The sequence below is a fragment of the Myxine glutinosa genome, chromosome 7, assembly GCF_964187855.1.
Source record: "Myxine glutinosa chromosome 7, kmMyxGlut1.1, whole genome shotgun sequence".
NCBI lineage: Eukaryota > Metazoa > Chordata > Myxini > Myxiniformes > Myxinidae > Myxine > Myxine glutinosa.
Genome location: NC_136267.1, coordinates 35,311,074 through 35,329,579, shown reverse-complemented (window position 1 = coordinate 35,329,579; position 18,506 = coordinate 35,311,074). Strand labels below are relative to the sequence as shown.

General features: G+C 50.1%; 1 protein-coding gene across 6 annotated transcripts in view; it reads left to right on the top strand.

Moving 5' to 3' along the window:
• The window catches only part of LOC144888210 (sushi, von Willebrand factor type A, EGF and pentraxin domain-containing protein 1-like), a 106,171-nt gene that overhangs the window by 54,054 nt on the left and 33,611 nt on the right, over positions 1-18,506 (top strand). For 4 of the 6 annotated variants that reach the window (XM_078781478.1, XM_078781479.1, XM_078781481.1 and 1 more), the window contains 3 exons: positions 1,971-2,097; positions 13,992-14,074; positions 14,250-14,394. The exons of 1 other annotated variant lie outside the window; for it this stretch is intronic. In XM_078781478.1, coding sequence (XP_078637604.1) covers positions 1,971-2,097; positions 13,992-14,074; positions 14,250-14,394 — 355 coding nt within the window. The remainder of the gene's footprint in view (positions 1-1,970; positions 2,098-13,991; positions 14,075-14,249; positions 14,395-18,506) is intronic. One more of the 6 variants, XM_078781480.1, reaches the window with a different exon arrangement.

The window sequence follows — 18,506 nt, the reverse complement described above, 5'->3', positions numbered from 1 at the left end:
AGCCGTAGCCAAAGGTATTCCTGGGGGTGAGGTGGAGAGAGGGCAGTGCAGGGCGAGTGAGGAAGAGAGTTTTTTATAAAGATAGCAACCCCACCTCCAGGACGAGGCTCAGGTCTATCATACCGGAGGAGGGAGTAACCTGGGAGAGATACCAAGGAATCAGAGACATCATGAAGGAGGAAGGTTTCTGTTAAGCAGATCACGTCTGGTTTGTCAGAAGCAACCTGTATGGAGAGATCAGTTAAGTTTGAGCGAAGGCCCCGGATGTTTGAGGTCCATACTGTTAAGGAAGAGGAAGGGGGAGCATCGGATACAGAACAGGGGGGGGGAGCGGTAGGGCAGGATGTGGAAGAGGAGGAAGAGGTAGGGAGAGCTGTTGCAGGTGTGTCAGAGATTACAGAATAGCTTGGAGAAAGGGAAGAATGGGGCGGACAAAAGGTTTGATGGTGTTTGGGTGAGGCGCAGTGAGGTGTTATTTGAGGAGGGGGAAGAGTGAGGCAGAAGGTTGAGGAAGATGAAGGTGAAAGTTGGAAGGGGGAAGAAGCGGGGAGGACGCTTTGAGGTGGAGGGGTGAGAGGGGAGTCTAGGAGGGGAGGAGTGAGGGAGAGTCTCGGAGGGGAGGGGTGTGGGGGGAGTTTAGGAGGGAAGGGGCAGCGGGGAAGATTTGAAAGGGATGGGTGTTTGGGAAGATTTGGGGGGGAGGGGCAAGGGGGAAGATTTGACAGAGATGGGTGATGGGGAAGATTTGGAGGGGAGGGGTGTGATTGGATTTTGAAAAGTGTACGATTTATGGGAAACGAACATTTATTGCAAAATGAGTTTCTTGAGACATTCGAGTCAAAAATACGTTTGAGGACGCTGAAGGGTGGGTGGAGTTCTGGAGAGTTTAGGGAATGAATGAAAGATGCACTGTAAGAGATGGAATTTTTTTTTTTGAATGAATATAATTGGTGAGCAAGTCGAAAGCATCCTTTTATAGAAGAAGTAGAAAAAAGTGTTATAGAATATGACATAATAATAAAGTTCTTCAGGGGACAGATGAAACATGTATTAACAACTTGATCACGTGATCTCGAACAACGTGGTCGAAGAACAAAAGAACAAATAACGAAGAACGAAAGAGCAACATAACAAAGAACGAAAGAACAAATAAGAACGCACAAGTGGATAAGAATAGGGAAGGAAAAATTTTTTTTGTTTTTTTTTGAGATTTTAAAACAAGGGAGTATGGGTGAAAAGACCGTGAAAAACAGAGACCGAAAGTAGTTGCAGCGCGATCGAAGAACTGCTGAGACAAAAAACAAAAGCCTCAAGCCAAGGTCTGAGGACACGGTAGCCGACTAGTACTACACTAGGCCTCAGAATACACGATACGAAAAAACCGACGATTCTGTACACAGGTATGAAAAACCAACACCGAGAAACCTATTAAAGTCACCCCAATAGGTACATGCACCGAAAGAAAGATAAAGATACGACAAAAACACAAATGTGAAAGATCACTTAGCTTCGAAAGCGTGAGCGCATGGAACAGCTTCGAAAAGACCACACTGCGCAACAGACACACAAATCACTTGTGACACCAATCAAGGCTTGTGGACGAGGAAGAAGCTATCATACTTTGAATGGAACAGTGAGGTACATGGAATGTGTAAACAAACCTGGGATCAACCTGAAAGATTCCCATTACTATGTAAACATTGGAACATATGTAAACATATGTAAACATTGGAACTTTCCAAGTCGATTTTGAATTTATTCTCAACTTTTCTGATATTAAAATAACAATTTCAGTCATAATATTTATAACAATGATGATGCATAAATCGACAAATAAATCTTGCTTGTCAAAATTTTCACCAATATGAATGGTTTCCTGAATATATCTAAATTATTGAGAGTCTGTAACTATTTCTTTACAAGATGCCTTATAGATGTCAGCATACACTAACTCTCTGTCTCTGCACTAGGGATCCACGTATACTGTCCCGCTGGATACTAATGTAACTTTTCACTGCAAACAAGATCATATGTTTTATGGGCCTGTACAAAGAACATGTCGAGACGGACATTTGAGCATGCCAAGCTGCACACAAGGTATACAATCTCACTTTTGGTGCTTGTTGAGTTGAATTCCAAGGAGGATGGGTTTTCATTTCTATATATGCACAAATATAATTTCCTGCCGATGTGTGATAACTTGTAGATTACTCCGACTTGCATAATATTTCCAGATTCCACTTAATTTCTTTATAAATGTCAAAAAATTGTTTCACCACTGAGAAAGGAAAATCCGTTTATGGAATGGGCATAAGGGATTGACAAACCAAGCGACCTCCTCAATCATATTCAAAACAGACTTAGACTGAGGCTAAGTCTGCTCTTTCCCGTTTGTTTCAAAATATGTGGAGTAGCAATTAGTACAAATTGTAGGTTGGCTTTGCCTTTTTATGAACAAACTAGGAGAGTACCCACCCTCTTGGTGGGTAAAGTTTGCATATTACTCGCTGAAAAAGGAAGTCTGTGTTTTGCAAGAAGACTACAGATGTTTGCGTGGTGTGCACCTAAAAGTTTCTAGATCTAGATAGTCTAAAATAAGGGTTCTCAAACCCAGGGTCGCAACGCAAACTTGAAAAACCTCCTTCAAAATCCCGGTTATTGAGAGGGCATTTTTATGTGAAAAGAGTTCTCTCCGACGATTTTTATTGCAGGTACCGTTACCATTTGGGTGGTTCTATCAGCAGCTCCCCCCCTCTACTCCCCCCGCCATTTTTTACCATTTGGGTCGCGAGGCAAATGTGATTTCAAACTTTGGGTCACGGACAAAAAAAGTTTGGGAAACGCTGGTCTAAACGGTCTAAAGTTGTCAAACCTCGAATCCGATTCTGCAACTGGACCAGACGGCGTCAGCCCACGGGTCCTAAAATTATTCTCTGCCGCTCTATCACACCCTCTCTTTTGCTCAAGGTCATCTGCTATATGCTTTGAAATCAGCCTGCCTTGCAACTACAGACCAATCAGTCTTTAAACTCACAACTACAGAGTCAGTCTCAGTCTCAGTCTCAGTCTCGGTCTCAGTCTCAGTCTCAGTCTGTCTCTCTCTCTCTCTCGTCTCCTGCTCCCTTCATTATGTATTATGTGTATTTATGTTTCTGTTCATGTTTTTGTGTTTATGTGTTAGCTCTTACACAAGCCTTAACTTTGTATACAAAAATGAAAATAATAAAAAAAGAAAAAAATGCCCCGTGATGTATCAAAGTTTGTTCACAGCATTAAAAATGCATCATCTTTGATCAAACCCTCTCCTTCGACAAATACACTAAACAGATCACAAAGACAGCCTTCTTTCACCTGAAAAACATCGCCCGTCTCCGTCCATCCCTCTCCTCCACGGCTGCAGAAACCCTCATCCACGCCTTCATCACCTCCCGTCTGGACTACTGCAACAGCCTCCTCTATGGTTCACCCTCAATAATCACCAATAAACTCCAATACATTCAGAACTCCGCTGCCCGTCTACTCACCCATTCCTGGACCCGTGACCACATCACCCCCGTCCTTTATAAGCTTCACTGGCTCCCCATCCCCGAGATAATCCAGTACAAAATCCTCCTCTTGACCTACAAAGCCCTCCATAACCTGGCCCCATCCTACCTGACTGACCTCCTCTCCAGACACACTCCCACCCGCAACCTCCGCTCTGCTGGTACCAACCTCCTGACCCCCCCCCCCATCCGGACCAAATTCAGATCCTGGGGGGACAGGGCCTTCTCCATCGCTGCTCCCACCCTCTGGAACTCACTACCTCACACCATCAGAGACTCCTCCTCGCTCACCACATTCAAAACATCACTCAAGACCCACTTGTTCAACACTGCATTCAACATTTAACCCACAGCATTTAACCCCTGACTATCTCTTCCTCTTCTCCTTCCTTTTGCTTTGATTATTTACCTATTGATTTTTGTCTTTTTGCACTTGTTTTTTGTACTCTGTCAAAGCGCCTTTGGGCTTCTTGAAAAGCGCTATATAAAATAAATGATTATTATTATTATTAAAAATAGCGTCTGAGGGAGTCAGTGATGGGGTGGGGGGGGGGGGGGGTGACTGTTGCTCCTGGTCCAGGTGAGCTTCAGGACCCATGGTCCTATTTTCTTCTTGGCTCATAGCGGTGATTCTCAAAAAGTTGGGCATTGAAAAATTTCGACTCCATTAGTAATTCTTGGAAAAAATGCCAGGGGCATATTAAAAGGGCCCCTTTTTATGGGATGTCCAATGTGGCAAACTATAGAAAAGAAGGGATATTCTAGGGATAAATGCCAAGGGCAAAGAAAAGGCCCCTTTATATGGTATGTGGCATGTGGCAAACTCTAGAAAAGAAGGGACATTCAAAAAATCTCGGGTGCATGCTGGACTACCCTTGTATTCTTAGGAGAAACCAAGTAATGCTCTAGAAAAGTTCATAGAAAGGGGCGCCCTACATACAGTCACGTGAAAAAGTAAGTACACCCCATGTAAAGTTTTGACTTTTTCAACATATTTCAACATACAGCTATTTGATCGTCATTTCAACAATATTGAAAGATAAAGGTGATATAATATAACAAATATCATGAAACATTTACATTTTGTAGTCCATTGTATAATTTAAATAAACATTAATGCAAATTTCGCATGTGGAAAAAGTAAGTACACCCCTACATTTATCACTACTTCAAATACCTAAAATTAGAATCAGGTGCACCAGCTCAGGTGCAAATGATTAGAACATCATTAGAGAGGATCTTGGAGGAACCTGTCTTATTTAAACCTCAGACATTTAGTTTGGTTTGCTCATTGTTGTTGAAGTGTGTGGCGTCACCATGCCTAGATCAAAATAGCTCTCTGAGGCCTTCAGAAAGAAGGTTATAGATGCCTACGAGTCTGGGAAGGGATTAAAAAAGATCTCCAAACAATTTGAAATCAATCATTCGACTGTCCGGAAGATCATCTACAAGTGGAGAAGATTCCAAACAACTGCCAACTTGTTCAGGCCAGGCCGCCCCAGCAAGTTCAGCCCGAGAGCAGACCGCAAGATGCAGAAAGAAGTCTCTAAGAACCCCAGAATGTCATCACAGGACCTACAGGTAGCTCTTGCCACTGTCGATGTCAAAGTGCACGAGTCTGCCATTGGAAAGAGGCTGCACAAATTTGATCTACATGGGAGGTGTGCCAGGAGGAAACCTTTGCTGTCCAGAAAGAACATCAGGGCAAGACTAATGTTTGCCAATGAACACCGAGGCAAAGACCAGCACTTCTGGAATAATTTGCTCTGGACAGATCAGTCAAAGGTAGAGCTATTTGGCCACAGTACCAGAAGACATGTTTGGCGAAAACCAAAGACAGCATTTGACCACTTGAACCTGATACCAACTGTAAAGCATGGTGGTGGAAATATTATGGTTTGGGGCAGCTTTGCTGCATCAGGGCCTGGGCAGCTCACCATCATAGAATCCACTATGAATTCTTCATTGTACCAGAGGGTGCTTGAGGATAATGTGAGGCCATCTGTCGGAAAGTTGAAGCTCAACCGAAGGTGAACCTTGCAACATGACAATGACCCTAAACGTACCAGTAAATCCACCAAGGAATGGCTGAAAAGAAAGAAATGGAGGGTTCTGGAATGGCCAAGTCAAAGCCCAGATCTAAATCCCATCGAGATGTTGTGGGGGGATTTGAAACGAGCTGTGCATGCAAGAAACCCCTCAAACATCGCACAGCTGAAAGAATTCTGCACGGAGGAGTGGGCAAAAATTTCTCCCAGTCGATGTCAAAGACTGGTAGACAGTTATAAGAAACGCCTACTTGAGGTTGTTTCTGCCAACGGGGGCAATACCACCTCTTAGAGCCAAGGGTGTACTTACTTTTTCCACATGCGAAATTTGCATTTATGTTTATGTTTATTGAAATTATACAATGGACTACAAAATGTAAATGTTTCATGATATTTGTTATTTATGGTTATCCATGTTTATGGTTATCCATATTTATTTATGGTTATTTATGGTTTCATGGTTATCCCTTTATTTATATTACTAGGGCATGCCCGTACTATATATATATCTAAAATTATATCCCCCCCCTCTATTTACATGAAATGGTTTGGTCCATTCGCAAAGCCAAAGCGAACGGCTTGCGAGTACGGTGACAATCCCCCCCCTCTATTTACATGAAATGGTTTGGTCCAAAGCGAACGGCTTGCGGAGTTTGGTAAATAAATCGCCATAGCTCGGTAACTACTTCTCCGATTAATATGAAACCTTGAAAAGGCACATCCTCGGGTCCCCAGCAATATACCTGGCAAGTTTCAAGTATATCGGACCCGTGGTTGTCGAGAAACAGCGGTCACAGACACACACACACATACACACACACATACACACAGAGATTACTGGAATTAAATATCACCTATATTATATCAGATTATCAACTTGTAGTTTACCTCCCCTACCCCCACCCCCTATCCCCCACCACACTTTCATTCCATTTTATTGCGGCACTGAGACAGTTATTCTCACAGACCAACTCAACTTGACGCTTCTGACTTGCCAAAGTCTGACTGAGTTTAGTCAGTCACCTTCGTAGCTCCATTGCAAGGCTCCGAATGAAAACAAACGATAGAGGAAAACAAATTTGAATATATCTGTCAACGGAACCCATTAAAGTCCATATGCAATCATGCTTATCACACTCTCAGCTATGCCTGTACCTCCCTCGTTATTGCGAGGGAAGGGTATTCCAACATGGCGGCTGCTTGCCCTGTGAGTACGTGCTGCAGCTGCTCTCTAGTTGTATACACTCTCGGTGAACAAACCCCAGCACATGTATGAGACTGAGCTTGGCTTGCATGCCCCTAACGACGCCTCGGGACATAGAAGCAAAGCCGTGAGCTTGCAATATGCACGCATCACATTGTTAGCCGCATGCTAGTCCTGCAAATTCACACTGTGTTAAATTAACTGTTCTTTACATCACATTTTGACCCAATATTTAAAAAAACTGAATGTTCATCAAATAAAAATACCAATGTTTTACAGTGACATGCGTTTTAGTACTATTTTCAAGACTTCATGACTACAATTATCTCGTCAATAGCTGAAAGTTGTGCAGAGCTAACAATTGTTTTGGAAAACGCAATAAATGGGTTTAAAGCGCGGCGTTACGCGCGCTGCTTGTGAGCAAGGAGGAAGCGGACAAGCGGTAACATATAAACGTCTTTATTGTAAGACTACACTGTAACACTGTACTGTCCCAGGCTGGGCGCCCGGTGTATATCATGAGGCCACGCCTACCCCTGGTGCGTGGCCACCGCCCACTTGGTGCGCGGAATGATGTCACCACGCCAGTGGGCTTTTGTGTCCGCCACACGCGCCCCCCCAGAATTCCCGCGCACCTGGAGGGCCAGTTTGCGGGGCAGACGAATGACCCGGCCGAAGCGCCCCCTGGCGATCGGCGGCGTCCGGGGTGCAGGGATGCCAGGTGGGATGCCCCTGGCTGCCCCTGGGATGGGTGCAGGACCGGGGGGCGGCGTGGCGGCGGGGCTGGGCGGTGCCGGGGGTCCGCCCGCAGGAGGGCGGCCCCGACGTGGGGGTCGGGCCACTGGCGGTGGATGGTCCACATCGAGGTGGGCCGGCTTGAGGCGGTCTACCGAAACGCGGTCAGGAGTACCGCCGATGTCCAGGGTGAAGTGCTTCGCCCGGTCTCCAGCACGCGGAAAGGCCCGTCGTACGGGGGCCGCAGTGGTGTCCGATGGGCATCGTGGCGGACGAAGACGTACTCCGCCGTGCGAAGCTCCGGGGCGACGTGCGTCGGTGGGTGCCCGTGGCATGCCGTTGGCACCGGGGCGAACCTCTGGGCGGTCTCTTGTAGAGCGGAGCGCTGCTGTGCCGCGGACCATGGTGCCGTGGAGTCGGGGAGGAACTCGCCCGGCACCCGCAGCGGTTGCCCGAAGACCAATTCCGCCGCGGATGCGCGCAGGTCCTCCTTGGGCGCCGTCCGGAGGCCCAGCAGGACCCAGGGGAGCCTGTCGACCCAGCCGCCGTCGCGGAGGGTGGCCCGGAGCGCGGCCTTCAATGAGCGGTGAAATCGCTCACACAGGCCGTTAGCCTGGGGATGGTAGGCCGTGGTTCGGTGCAGCCGGACCCCGAGCCCCTGCGCAACCGCCCCCCAGAGCTCCGAGGTGAACTGGGGGCCGCGGTCGGATGAGATGTCTGAGGGGGCGCCGAACCGGGCGACCCAGGTGGCGATGAAAGCCTGCGCGACATCGGCCGCCGTTGTCGACGCCAAGGGCACGGCCTCCGGCCACCGGGTGGTGCGGTCCACCATGGTGAGGACGTAGGTGAAACCCCGCGAGGGGGGCAGAGGTCCCACCAGGTCCACGTGGACGTGGTCAAACCGGCGTTCCGGCACCGTGAACGGGGCCAACGGGGCCTGGGTGTGCCGGTGCACCTTGGCGCGCTGGCACGCGAGGCACGTCCTGGCCCAGCCGCGGACGGCCTTCCGGAGGCCATGCCAGACGAACTTGTCGGCGATCAGCCTTTGGGAGGCCCTCGCGCCCGGGTGGGACAGGCCGTGGATGGCGTCAAACACCTGGCGCTGCCAGCCCGCGGGCACGATGGGGCGAGGACGCCCAAGGGAGACGTCGCACAAGAGGGCCGCGCCCGCGCCGTCAAACGGCACCTCGGTGACGCGGAGGCCCGTGACGGCGGTCCGCAAGGCCTGGACGTCGGGGTCAGCGGCCTGGTCCGCTGCCATCCGGGCATAGTCGATGCCGAGGTGGACTGCGTGGGCGACGGCCCGGGAAAGGCAATCCGCCACCGGGTTGTCCTTCCCCGCGACGTGCTGGATGTCCGTCGTGTACTCGGACACGGCCGAGAGGTGACGCTGCTGCCGGGCCGACCACAGCTCGGTGACTTTGCCCATCGCAAAGATCAGCGGCTTGTGGTCGACGAAGGCAGTGAACGCCCGGCCCTCGAGCAGATGGCGGAAGTGCCTGACCGCCAAGTGAAGTCCGAGCAACTCGCGGTCGAAGGTACTGTAACGGCGTTCGGGCGGGCGAAGCTGCCGGCTAAAGAACGCCAGCGGTTGCCAAGCTCCACGCACCCATTGCTCATGCACTGCGCCCACCGCGTAGTCCGAGGCATCGGTGGTGAGGGCGATCGGTGCATCGGGCGCTGGGTGCGCGAGCATGGTGGCGTTAGCCAAGGCGAGCTTCGCGCCCGTGAACTCCGTGTCCATCTGCTCGGTCCAGGTAACGTCGCCTTTGCCCGGCTTACCTCGGAGAGCTTCGTGCAGGGGGCGCAGGAGCTGGGCGATACGGGGCAGGAACCGATGGTAAAAGTTCACCATGCCCAGGAACTCCTGCAGCCCTCTGATCGTGCGGGGGCGTGGAAACCCCTTCACCGCCTCCACCTTGGCCGGTAGGGGGACGGCTCCGTGCCTGGTGACACGGTGCCCAAGAAAATCGATTGTGGCGGCGCCGAACCGGCACTTTGCGGGGTTCACAATCAGGCCATGCTGGCCCAGGCGTTCGAAGAGCGTGCGGAGGTGGCGTAGGTGCTCTTCGCGGGACGCGCTGGCGACGAGGATATCGTCCAGGTAAACGTAGACAAAATCCAAGTCGCGCAGGACGCTGTCCATCAGTCGCTGGAACGCCTGAGCCGCATTCTTCAGACCGAAGGGCATGCGCAAGAACTCGAAGAGTCCGAATGGCGTGATGACCGCCGTCTTCGGGACGTCCTCCGGCCTGACGGGGACCTGATGGTAGCCGCGTATGAGGTCCACCTTCGAGAAGAAGGACCTGCCCGCCAAACGGGCGGAAAAGTCCTGAATGTGGGGGACGGGGTAGCGGTCGGGAGTCGTGGCGTCATTGAGACGGCGATAGTCCCCGCACGGTCGCCATCCCCCGCCGGGCTTCGGCACGATGTGCAGCGGCGACGCCCAAGCGCTCTCTGAGCGCCGAACGATGCCGAGTCGCTCCAGGGTAGCGAACTCCGCTTTTGCCACCGCCAGCTTCGTCGGCTCGAGGCGGCGTGCCCGGGCGTAGACCGGTGGCCCGACGGTGGGGATGTGATGGGCCACCCCGTGCTTGACGGCCCCCGCCGAGAAGGTGGGCCGCGTGAGGGCCGGGAAGCCGGCGAGGAGGCGGGTGAATGCGTCCGCTGCCGGAAGCGTACAGACCAACGTGGCCGGAACCGAATCGTTCGGCAAGCCACTTGGCAAGCCGCTCGTTGAGCTGGGCAACGCACAAGCGAGCGAGCTGAACGTCTCGGCCTGGACAAGCCGTCTGCGCTTGACGTCGACCAGGAGCCCATTAGCGCACAGGAAGTCCGCGCCAAGCAGTGCCATGGGCACGTCGGCGGTGACGAACGTCCATCGGAAAACCTGCCCTCCAAACCGCAGAGAGAGGCAGCGTTTTCCGTACGTACGGATGGGCGTCCCGTTCGCGGCAAGCAGCGCGGGGCCCCCACCCGCGGCGTGCTTGTCTGACGTGCCGGCGGGAATGACACTCACCTGCGCTCCCGTGTCGCACAGGTAACGGCGCCTGGAGAAGGTGTCCGTTATGAACAGCAGGCTGTTCGAATGGCCGGCGCTCATCGCCACTATTGAGCGCCGGCCCGGGCGTTTCCCGACCCGTTGAAGGAGCACGGCGGATGACACCGCCGAGCTTCGTGGCCGAACTTGGCATGGAACCAGCACCAGGTGGTGGAGCTGGAGGAGCGCGGCTGGCTCCGCCAGGCCGGTGGAGTTGGCGGGTTTCCCCGCGGTGGCGGTTTTCGCCGCGGCGGTGGGCGGGGCGTGGCGGCGTTCACGAGGTGCGTATCAGCATGCTGCTGAACATCAGCGTGCTGTAGAAGCTGATGCTGTGGAACATGCTGCTGAACATCAGCGTCGAGGGCCGTGACGGCCACGCCGACGCTCGCCCGCATGTCCGAAGCGGCGAAGTACCTGTCCGCCTCGGCCGCCAATGCTCAGGGTTCCGTTAGCTCGGTCCCGGCCAACGCGAGGCGGACCTGCGCTGGAAGTTGGCGCCGGAAAAGCGCCCGGAATAGCGAACCGGGGGCTTCGTCGCCCAACAGTGACAGCATATGGTCCATTCGGACCGACGGGCGCGTCTCACCGAGCTCGGGGAGATCCAGGAGGCGGTCGGCCCGTGCGTCGTCCGTAAGGCCGAACGTGGCTAGGAGTAGCCGCTTGAGTGCCTCGTACTTGTGGCCGTTCGGTGGGTGGCGAAGGACGGACACAACTCGAGCGGCCGTGCCGGGCCCGAGGGAGGCGACGACGTGGCAATAGCGCGTGTCATCGCCGGTGAGGCGCCGAAGCTGAAATTGGGCTTCGGCCTGGACGAACCAGACTTCGGCCTGAGCCTCCCAAAATTCCGGAAGTTTGACGAAGTCGGCCATGGCGATGGCGTCGCGTGTGGAAGGATCGCTCCAGCAGATCCAACGTCGAGGGTCACCAGTAAAGCGCGGCGTTACGCGCGCTGCTTGTGAGCAAGGAGGAAGCGGACAAGCGGTAACATATAAACGTCTTTATTGTAAGACTACACTGTAACACTGTACTGTCCCGGGCTGGGCGCCCGGTGTATATCATGAGGCCACGCCTACCCCTGGTGCGTGGCCACCGCCCACTTGGTGCGCGGAATGATGTCACCACGCCAGTGGGCTTTTGTGTCCGCCACAGGTTAATATATGAAAGATTTTTCTTTAGCAAACATTAAAATTGTCCTAGTATTATTTTGCTGCAGGTTAGTAGGTTAATGATCGAATAGCTGACAGGAGTCAGTACTCCTCTCTGGGCTGGTGCTCCTGCCTCACACCTAGCTCGGCTTCACGCTGTTGAAACCAAAGCTTTCAGAATCATTGGAATCTCCGCGATGAAGCTAACTCCGAGGGCCTTTCACTCACTCACCGCAGTCAGGTAGGTGGTCTTTCTGTCTTGTACCGACTCCTCTCCGGCCTTGCTCCCCCAGCTCTATCTGTGCTCTGTCCCCCAAATATTCCTACAGGTCTCACAATATTTGCCAGCAACCCTCTTCTGGTGAAATTGCTAAAATCAAGACTCTCTGCTCACCTTCACTCCTTCATTCCTCTTTTCTCCCGCCTCTGGAACAAACTCCCTCACTTTCTTCAATCTGACTCCACCCTCCAGGTCTTTAAAACAGCTGTTCTCCACCATCTCTTATCTTCCCCCATCCAAAACCTTGATCTCTTCTACCCCCGTTAAAACACTCCAAAATCCACTTTTTTTTTTGGGAAATACCGACTTCTTTCCTGGAAGTCCTAGCAGTGTCCATGTGTTTTATACCTCTCCCACCCCTTCCGCCCCCCCCCCCCCGCCTTCCCATTTCGACTCCTCCCAAGCCCCCTCCCTCCCACAGATCTTCCGTTGTCCCCATTCTCTGCTGTTGTACTTGTGTGCTTCCCTCTCTCTCCCCAACTTGTTTCCCACTCCCTTTATTGTATGTTTTGTTTGTCCTATTGTTTTTTTTTTGTTATTGATGTTGGCTCTTACATGAGCCTCGATCTTTTATACCAAAAAAAAAAAATGTTCTGTGATTACGAGTTGTGAGGTTCTGGTATGTAAAGCACTGAAATGTGATCCGCAGGTGTCGTGAGAAATAGTAATTTAAACGTGGATACTGATTTTTATGAAGTTTGATTCACCAGCAAATAATGTCTGGTTGGGCCACCAAAAATGCTGGCGGGCCACCAAAAAATCTGTTAGGTGGCCCGGCAGACCACAAAAAACGATTAAGCATGACTCCTGTTACTACACTCGAAAATGCAGGAAAAAAATTGGAAGTGCAAATCTATTTCGGAGATTAGGTAAGTGTTGACACAATCATTCTCGCTCTCTTGAAATTAAACGAGAGCAAAGTCGATGGTGTGCCATCGTAGATCTCCACGCATCCCACCGAAAGCAAAGTTGAACTTGAACGGTACTCGGTTCAAGATACTCACAACCTCAGGTGGCGGAGGTAATTAAAATGCAATGATACTCACAGCTAACAAAATCACTGCTCTTTTTTTCAATGGAAGGAATATGCCGAACCATCATTTGGCAATAACATGCAAACACTGAGAGATGGGCTGAACTTATCGACTTAAGCGGTCATTAGCTGAAGTCACATCACCATTTTGAGTAGTAAATCCACCTTCTTTCCCTTGTTTAGAGCCTTATTGCTTTGCAACTAATGCTTCAGCTGCATGTTTGTGCACTCCTCTACCCCTTAAAAATAAATCCTACAGTAAGGACATAATATCTCTTGGAAGAAAAACTCACTTAATTTCCCATGCAATGTCTTTAGTTTAAGGTATTTGTCTATGCCGGCATTACAAACCTCTTCTGACCCCCTACCATACAGAATAGCTTTCAGCTTGTGGTGTCGATGTTGAATATAACATCTGGATTATGAAAATATATGTTCATCATCTGAAGTAACCATGGCATCACAAACCTTATTTATTTTCAAGTAAGCACCTTTAATACCTGTCCCAGATAGACTGGGTTCAAAAATGCTTGGTTAAAGCTATAAAGGTGACTCAAATTATTGGCATGTTTGTTAGCTTGAGGTCAAACTGCATGCACATCAGTGCTGATCTTGGAGGGGAAAAGCAAGTACTGTATTCCCAAACAACACTACCCCGTACCCACGGTGATTTACCTTTGTTGCTGTCAGTGGCCCACGTCTGAGTCGATATGCCGACTCACAAAGTGTGAACCAATGTTGCTGAACAACTTGTGGAATATTGAACATTCTTTCACTAATTGGGGAAGAGAATAGTGTGAAAATACATGTCAGTGTATTTTGTTACCGTTTAGATGCTGATTCAAAAGGTAACTTGTGAAACAGTTCGCACAGTTGTTCTCGTTTGTCAAGAAATCAATAGAAATCCAAATTTATTTTGGGTTATTTTTGTGCATGCTCACCTGTTCCTCTTGAATTGCAGCTGATTGCAAGGTTACAAAGGAAGAACTGACTGCACGTTTTATGTTCATCCATCACAGGTTTAATATGTTTAAGAAAATCAAGGTACGAGGTGTCAGATTCCTGTTGCTAGTTAAACACTGATATGAATTCAACAATGTTATTTAACCATCTAATAACCCATTCAAACTGACCCTTAGAAGCAACCTTTTTCTTCATATTCTCTCCGTTTTATCCTGTATTTCTAAATCTCTCCAATCCCTCTGCTTTATCTCTGAAGGGGTACAACCCAAACACATACTACTACAGGATTCCTCACACTAATTATGTGGAAATGAAATGTGAAGATGGAAAAAAGCCACTCACAACGTCAATGTGGGCATACTGCACCACAGGAAACATGTACCTGCCCTTCTGTGGAACAGGTTCACTTTACCAACATCTCAAAACCTCGTTCTAACTCCTTTTGCCAAATTCTGACTTTACATTTGTTTGTATGTCGATATTTATTAATGTTTCTCTCATTGTGTACAGGATTGTTATGATCCATTGTAATTCTTTTGTAGTCTGGACTCGCATAATAGTGAGGTGACAGAGGGTCGAAGTACGTAACCGTACTTTTAAACTACCCTTCCGTCGTGGCAGGTCAACAGTGGACCAGGTAACATTACTCACACAAGATATCGAAGACAGCTTCCAGGACAATGAGAAAGCTGGCGTAGTGTTCCTGGACCTGACAGCTGCATACGACACCGTTTGGCACCGTGGACTCCACCTGAAGTTGCTGAGGACAATCCCGGACCGGCATATGGTGAACTTCATCATGGAGATGCTGTCAAACCGCAGCTTCGTCCTACAGACCCATTCAAACTTGCCCTTGACTCGTGGTGGTCCCTCTCGGCTCTCCCCCCGTTGGTATTTTTGTGCACATAAGATTGTTCACGGTTCTGTTTAAATATTATTTAAATATGTATAACCTTTCCCCTTCAGTGTTTTACTCAGTGGTATTTTACAACACGCTGTTTTTCTTCCTATTTAAAAGGCTTTTCTCAATTTGCTCTCCAACTCATTCCACCTCAAAAAAAATAAATTCAATATCTTATACGTCTCCCTCACTACATGGTCTAAATTCACATTCATTCCATCCCTCCTCCATCATTCTGAACCGGATTGCTAACTTGAAAATCACAACAAACCCAATTTGTTTTCAATGTTCGTCTTTCATTAATCATCCACTTTCTAAACTCCCCTCTTGCCCCTCCCATCCAAATCCCTCCCCTTGCACCTACACTCCTAAACTCCCCCCTTGCCCCGCCACTCTTAAACTCCCCCCCTACTCCTCCACTCCTGAACTCCCCCCTTGCCCTTCCACTCCTGAACTCCCCCCTTGCCCTTCCCCTCCTAAACTCCCCCCTCACTCCTCCCCTTCAAAACTCCCCCCCAACCCCTCCCATTCAAATCTCCCCCCATACCATTCCTCTCCAATTCTCCCTCCTCCCCCCTCCTCCTCAAAGCTGCTTCCTCCCCACTTCGTCTCCCTTCTATCTCATACCTCCACCCCCCCCCCCCAACCTTCTTCTTTCCTCTGCCCCCCCTCAAACAACCCCTCTCTGTGCCTCATCCCTTCACCTTCAAACCTTTCATCCTCCTCATCCTTCCCTTTCTTGGAACTCTTCTGCAATCGCTGACACACTAACAACTGCTCTCCCTACCTCCCCCTCTCATCCTTCATCTTACCCTACTCCTCCCCTCCCCTGTCCTGTACCCGATGCTCCCCCTCTCTCTTCATTAACGGTATGGACCTCAAACATCCGGGGCCTTCGCTCAAACCTGACTGATCTCTCCATACAGGTTGCTTCTGACAATCCAGACTTGATCTGCTTAACAGAGACTTTCCTCCTTCAAGATGTCTCTGATTCCTTAATATCTCTTCCTGGTTACTCCCTCCTCCGGTACGATAGACCTGAGCCTCGGCCTGGTGGTGGTGTGGCTATCTTTATCAAAAACTCTCTTCCTCACTCTCCTTGCACTGCCCTCTCTCCTCCTCACCCCCAGGAGTACCTCTGGCTACGGCTTCCTCTCCACTCCCACCTTTTGTTCATATGTGTGTTGTACCGTCCCCCAAACAGTGATGACTCCATCTACATTTCACTGTCTGACAACATGGACCAACTTCTATCCACTCATCCCAACTCTCTCTTCCTCATATGTGGTGACTTCAATTGTCATCATGCCACCTGGTTGGGTGTGGGTTCCTCTCTCACCAGTCATGGCACCTCAGCAAAGGACTTCTGTGACTCACTGGGATTGACACAATCTGTCAATTTCCCGACCCGGCTCTCAGCCAATGGAGTATCTTCTCTTCTAGACTTGATTATGACTAACTTCCCTGCTAATGTCTGCTGCTCTTCTTCTGCTCCAATCGGTTCTTCTGATCATGTGCTTGTCAAAGTGGACATCTCTATGGCCATTCTCAGAGAGCCTCCTCAGCGCCGACGAGTCTGGCATTTCACTCAGGCCGACTGGGACGGTCTTCAAGCAGCCATCAATCGACTGGATTGGTCTCCCATCTCCACTGCCTCTGACATCAATTCTTCCTGGGAATTCTTCCAAAGCAAACTGATCTTTCTCATGCACAGATTTATCCCATCTCGCCTTCAGTTGTCTTACCCTTCCTCCCGTCCATGGTACACTGAATCTTGTGGTGAGGCAGTTGCCCTGAAACAACTTGCCTTTGCCTCTTGGAAGGCTAATCCAACTGAAGGAAATCTCAGTTCCTTCCACCAAGCTCGGAACAAGTGTGTGTCTACCCTCAGGAGTGCCAGGAAGCACTATCTCTCCTCACTCAAGAATGAACTCTCAAACCTGTCTCCTTCCTCCAAATCCTGGTGGCGTCTGGTCAAATCCGTTTCTGGTGTTTGTTCCCCCTCCATCCCCTCCCTTACCTCAAATGGCCACACAGTTGACATCGCACGTGACAAAGCCGAATGCCTCAACTCTGTGTTTGCCTCAAAATCCTTAGTCCCAAACCCATCTCTCTCTGTTCCCACCTTTCCCAGTCGAACCAAACTGCTCCTGGACTCTGTGACCTTCTCTCCTGACAAGGTGGAGGAGTTTTTGTCAAACCTCGACTCTGATTCTGCAACTGGACCAGATGGCATCAGCCCACGGGTCCGAAAATCCTGCTCTGCCGCTCTATCTCACCCTCTCTCTGTGCTTTTCACCCTATCTTTTGCTCAAGGTCATCTGCCAGCATCCTGGAAATCAGCAACATTACCGCTTTACACAAAAAAGGTGCAAAAACAGATCCTTGCAACTACAGACCAATCAGCCTGCTCCCAATTAATCAGCAAAGTCATGGAATCCATCATTGCTTCGGATATGAAATCTTTCCTCTTCTCCAATGGCTTGATCTCTGATCATCACTTTGGTTTCAGACCAGGTCACTCTACTCTGGACATGCTGCTTCTGCTGTCTCAACAATGGATGGAGGTCCTCAATGCCAAACAGGAAATCAGAGCTGTCTCCCTTGACATATCACGTGCCTTCGATACGGTCTGGCACCCAGCTCTGCTCACCAAACTCTCCTCCTATGGTATCCATGGAAATCTCCATGCATGGCTTGCGGACTTCCTTTCTGGTCGTAGTCAACGTGTGGCCCTGAATGGATTTCTCTCATCTCCCCTTCCCGTTCAGGCTGGAGTTCCCCAAGGCAGTGTGCTGGGCCCTGTGCTTTTTCTGGTCTTTATCAATGATCTCTCCGACTCTCTGGAAAATCCTCTGTATCTCTTTGCTGATGACTCCACTCTCTGCCGCTCCATTCCTCTTCCCTCAGATCGGCAGTCTGCAGCCTCCTCACTCTCTGAAGACCTGGACAAAATCACAGACTGGTCAAACATGTGGAACATGTCTTTCAATCCTGACAAATCTCACACTCTTACTATGTCTCTCCGAAAAGATCGACTGGACAACCCTCCCATCTACTTTCTCAACAAGCCTCTCCAAGAAGTTCTGTCGCTCAAGCTTTTGGGTCTCACCATCTGCCATGATCTTTCTTGGGAAAACCACATTTCCAAGCTGGCCTCCAAAGCCAGTCGCCGACTGGGCATCCTCCGTCGTGCGAAGTCCTTCCTAGGCACACCTGAGCTCCTCACCACATACAAGGCTTTCATCCGCAGCTCAATGGAATACTGTTCTCCCCTATGGGCTGGTGCTCCTGCCTCACACCTGGCTCGGCTTCACGCTGTTGAATCCAAAGCTTTCAGAATCATTGGAATCTCCCGCGATGAAGCTATCTCTGAGGGCTTTTCACTCACTCACCGCAGGCAGGTAGGTGGTCTTTCTGTCTTCTACCGACTCCTCTCCGGCCTTGCTCCCCCAGCTCTCTCTGTGCTCTGTCCCCCAAATATTCCTACAGGTCGCACAAGATCTGCCACCCTCTGATGGTTAAACTGCCGAAATCTCGGCTCTCTGCTCACCTTCACTCTTTCATTCCTCTTTTCTCCCGCCTCTGGAACAAACTCCCACACTCACTTCA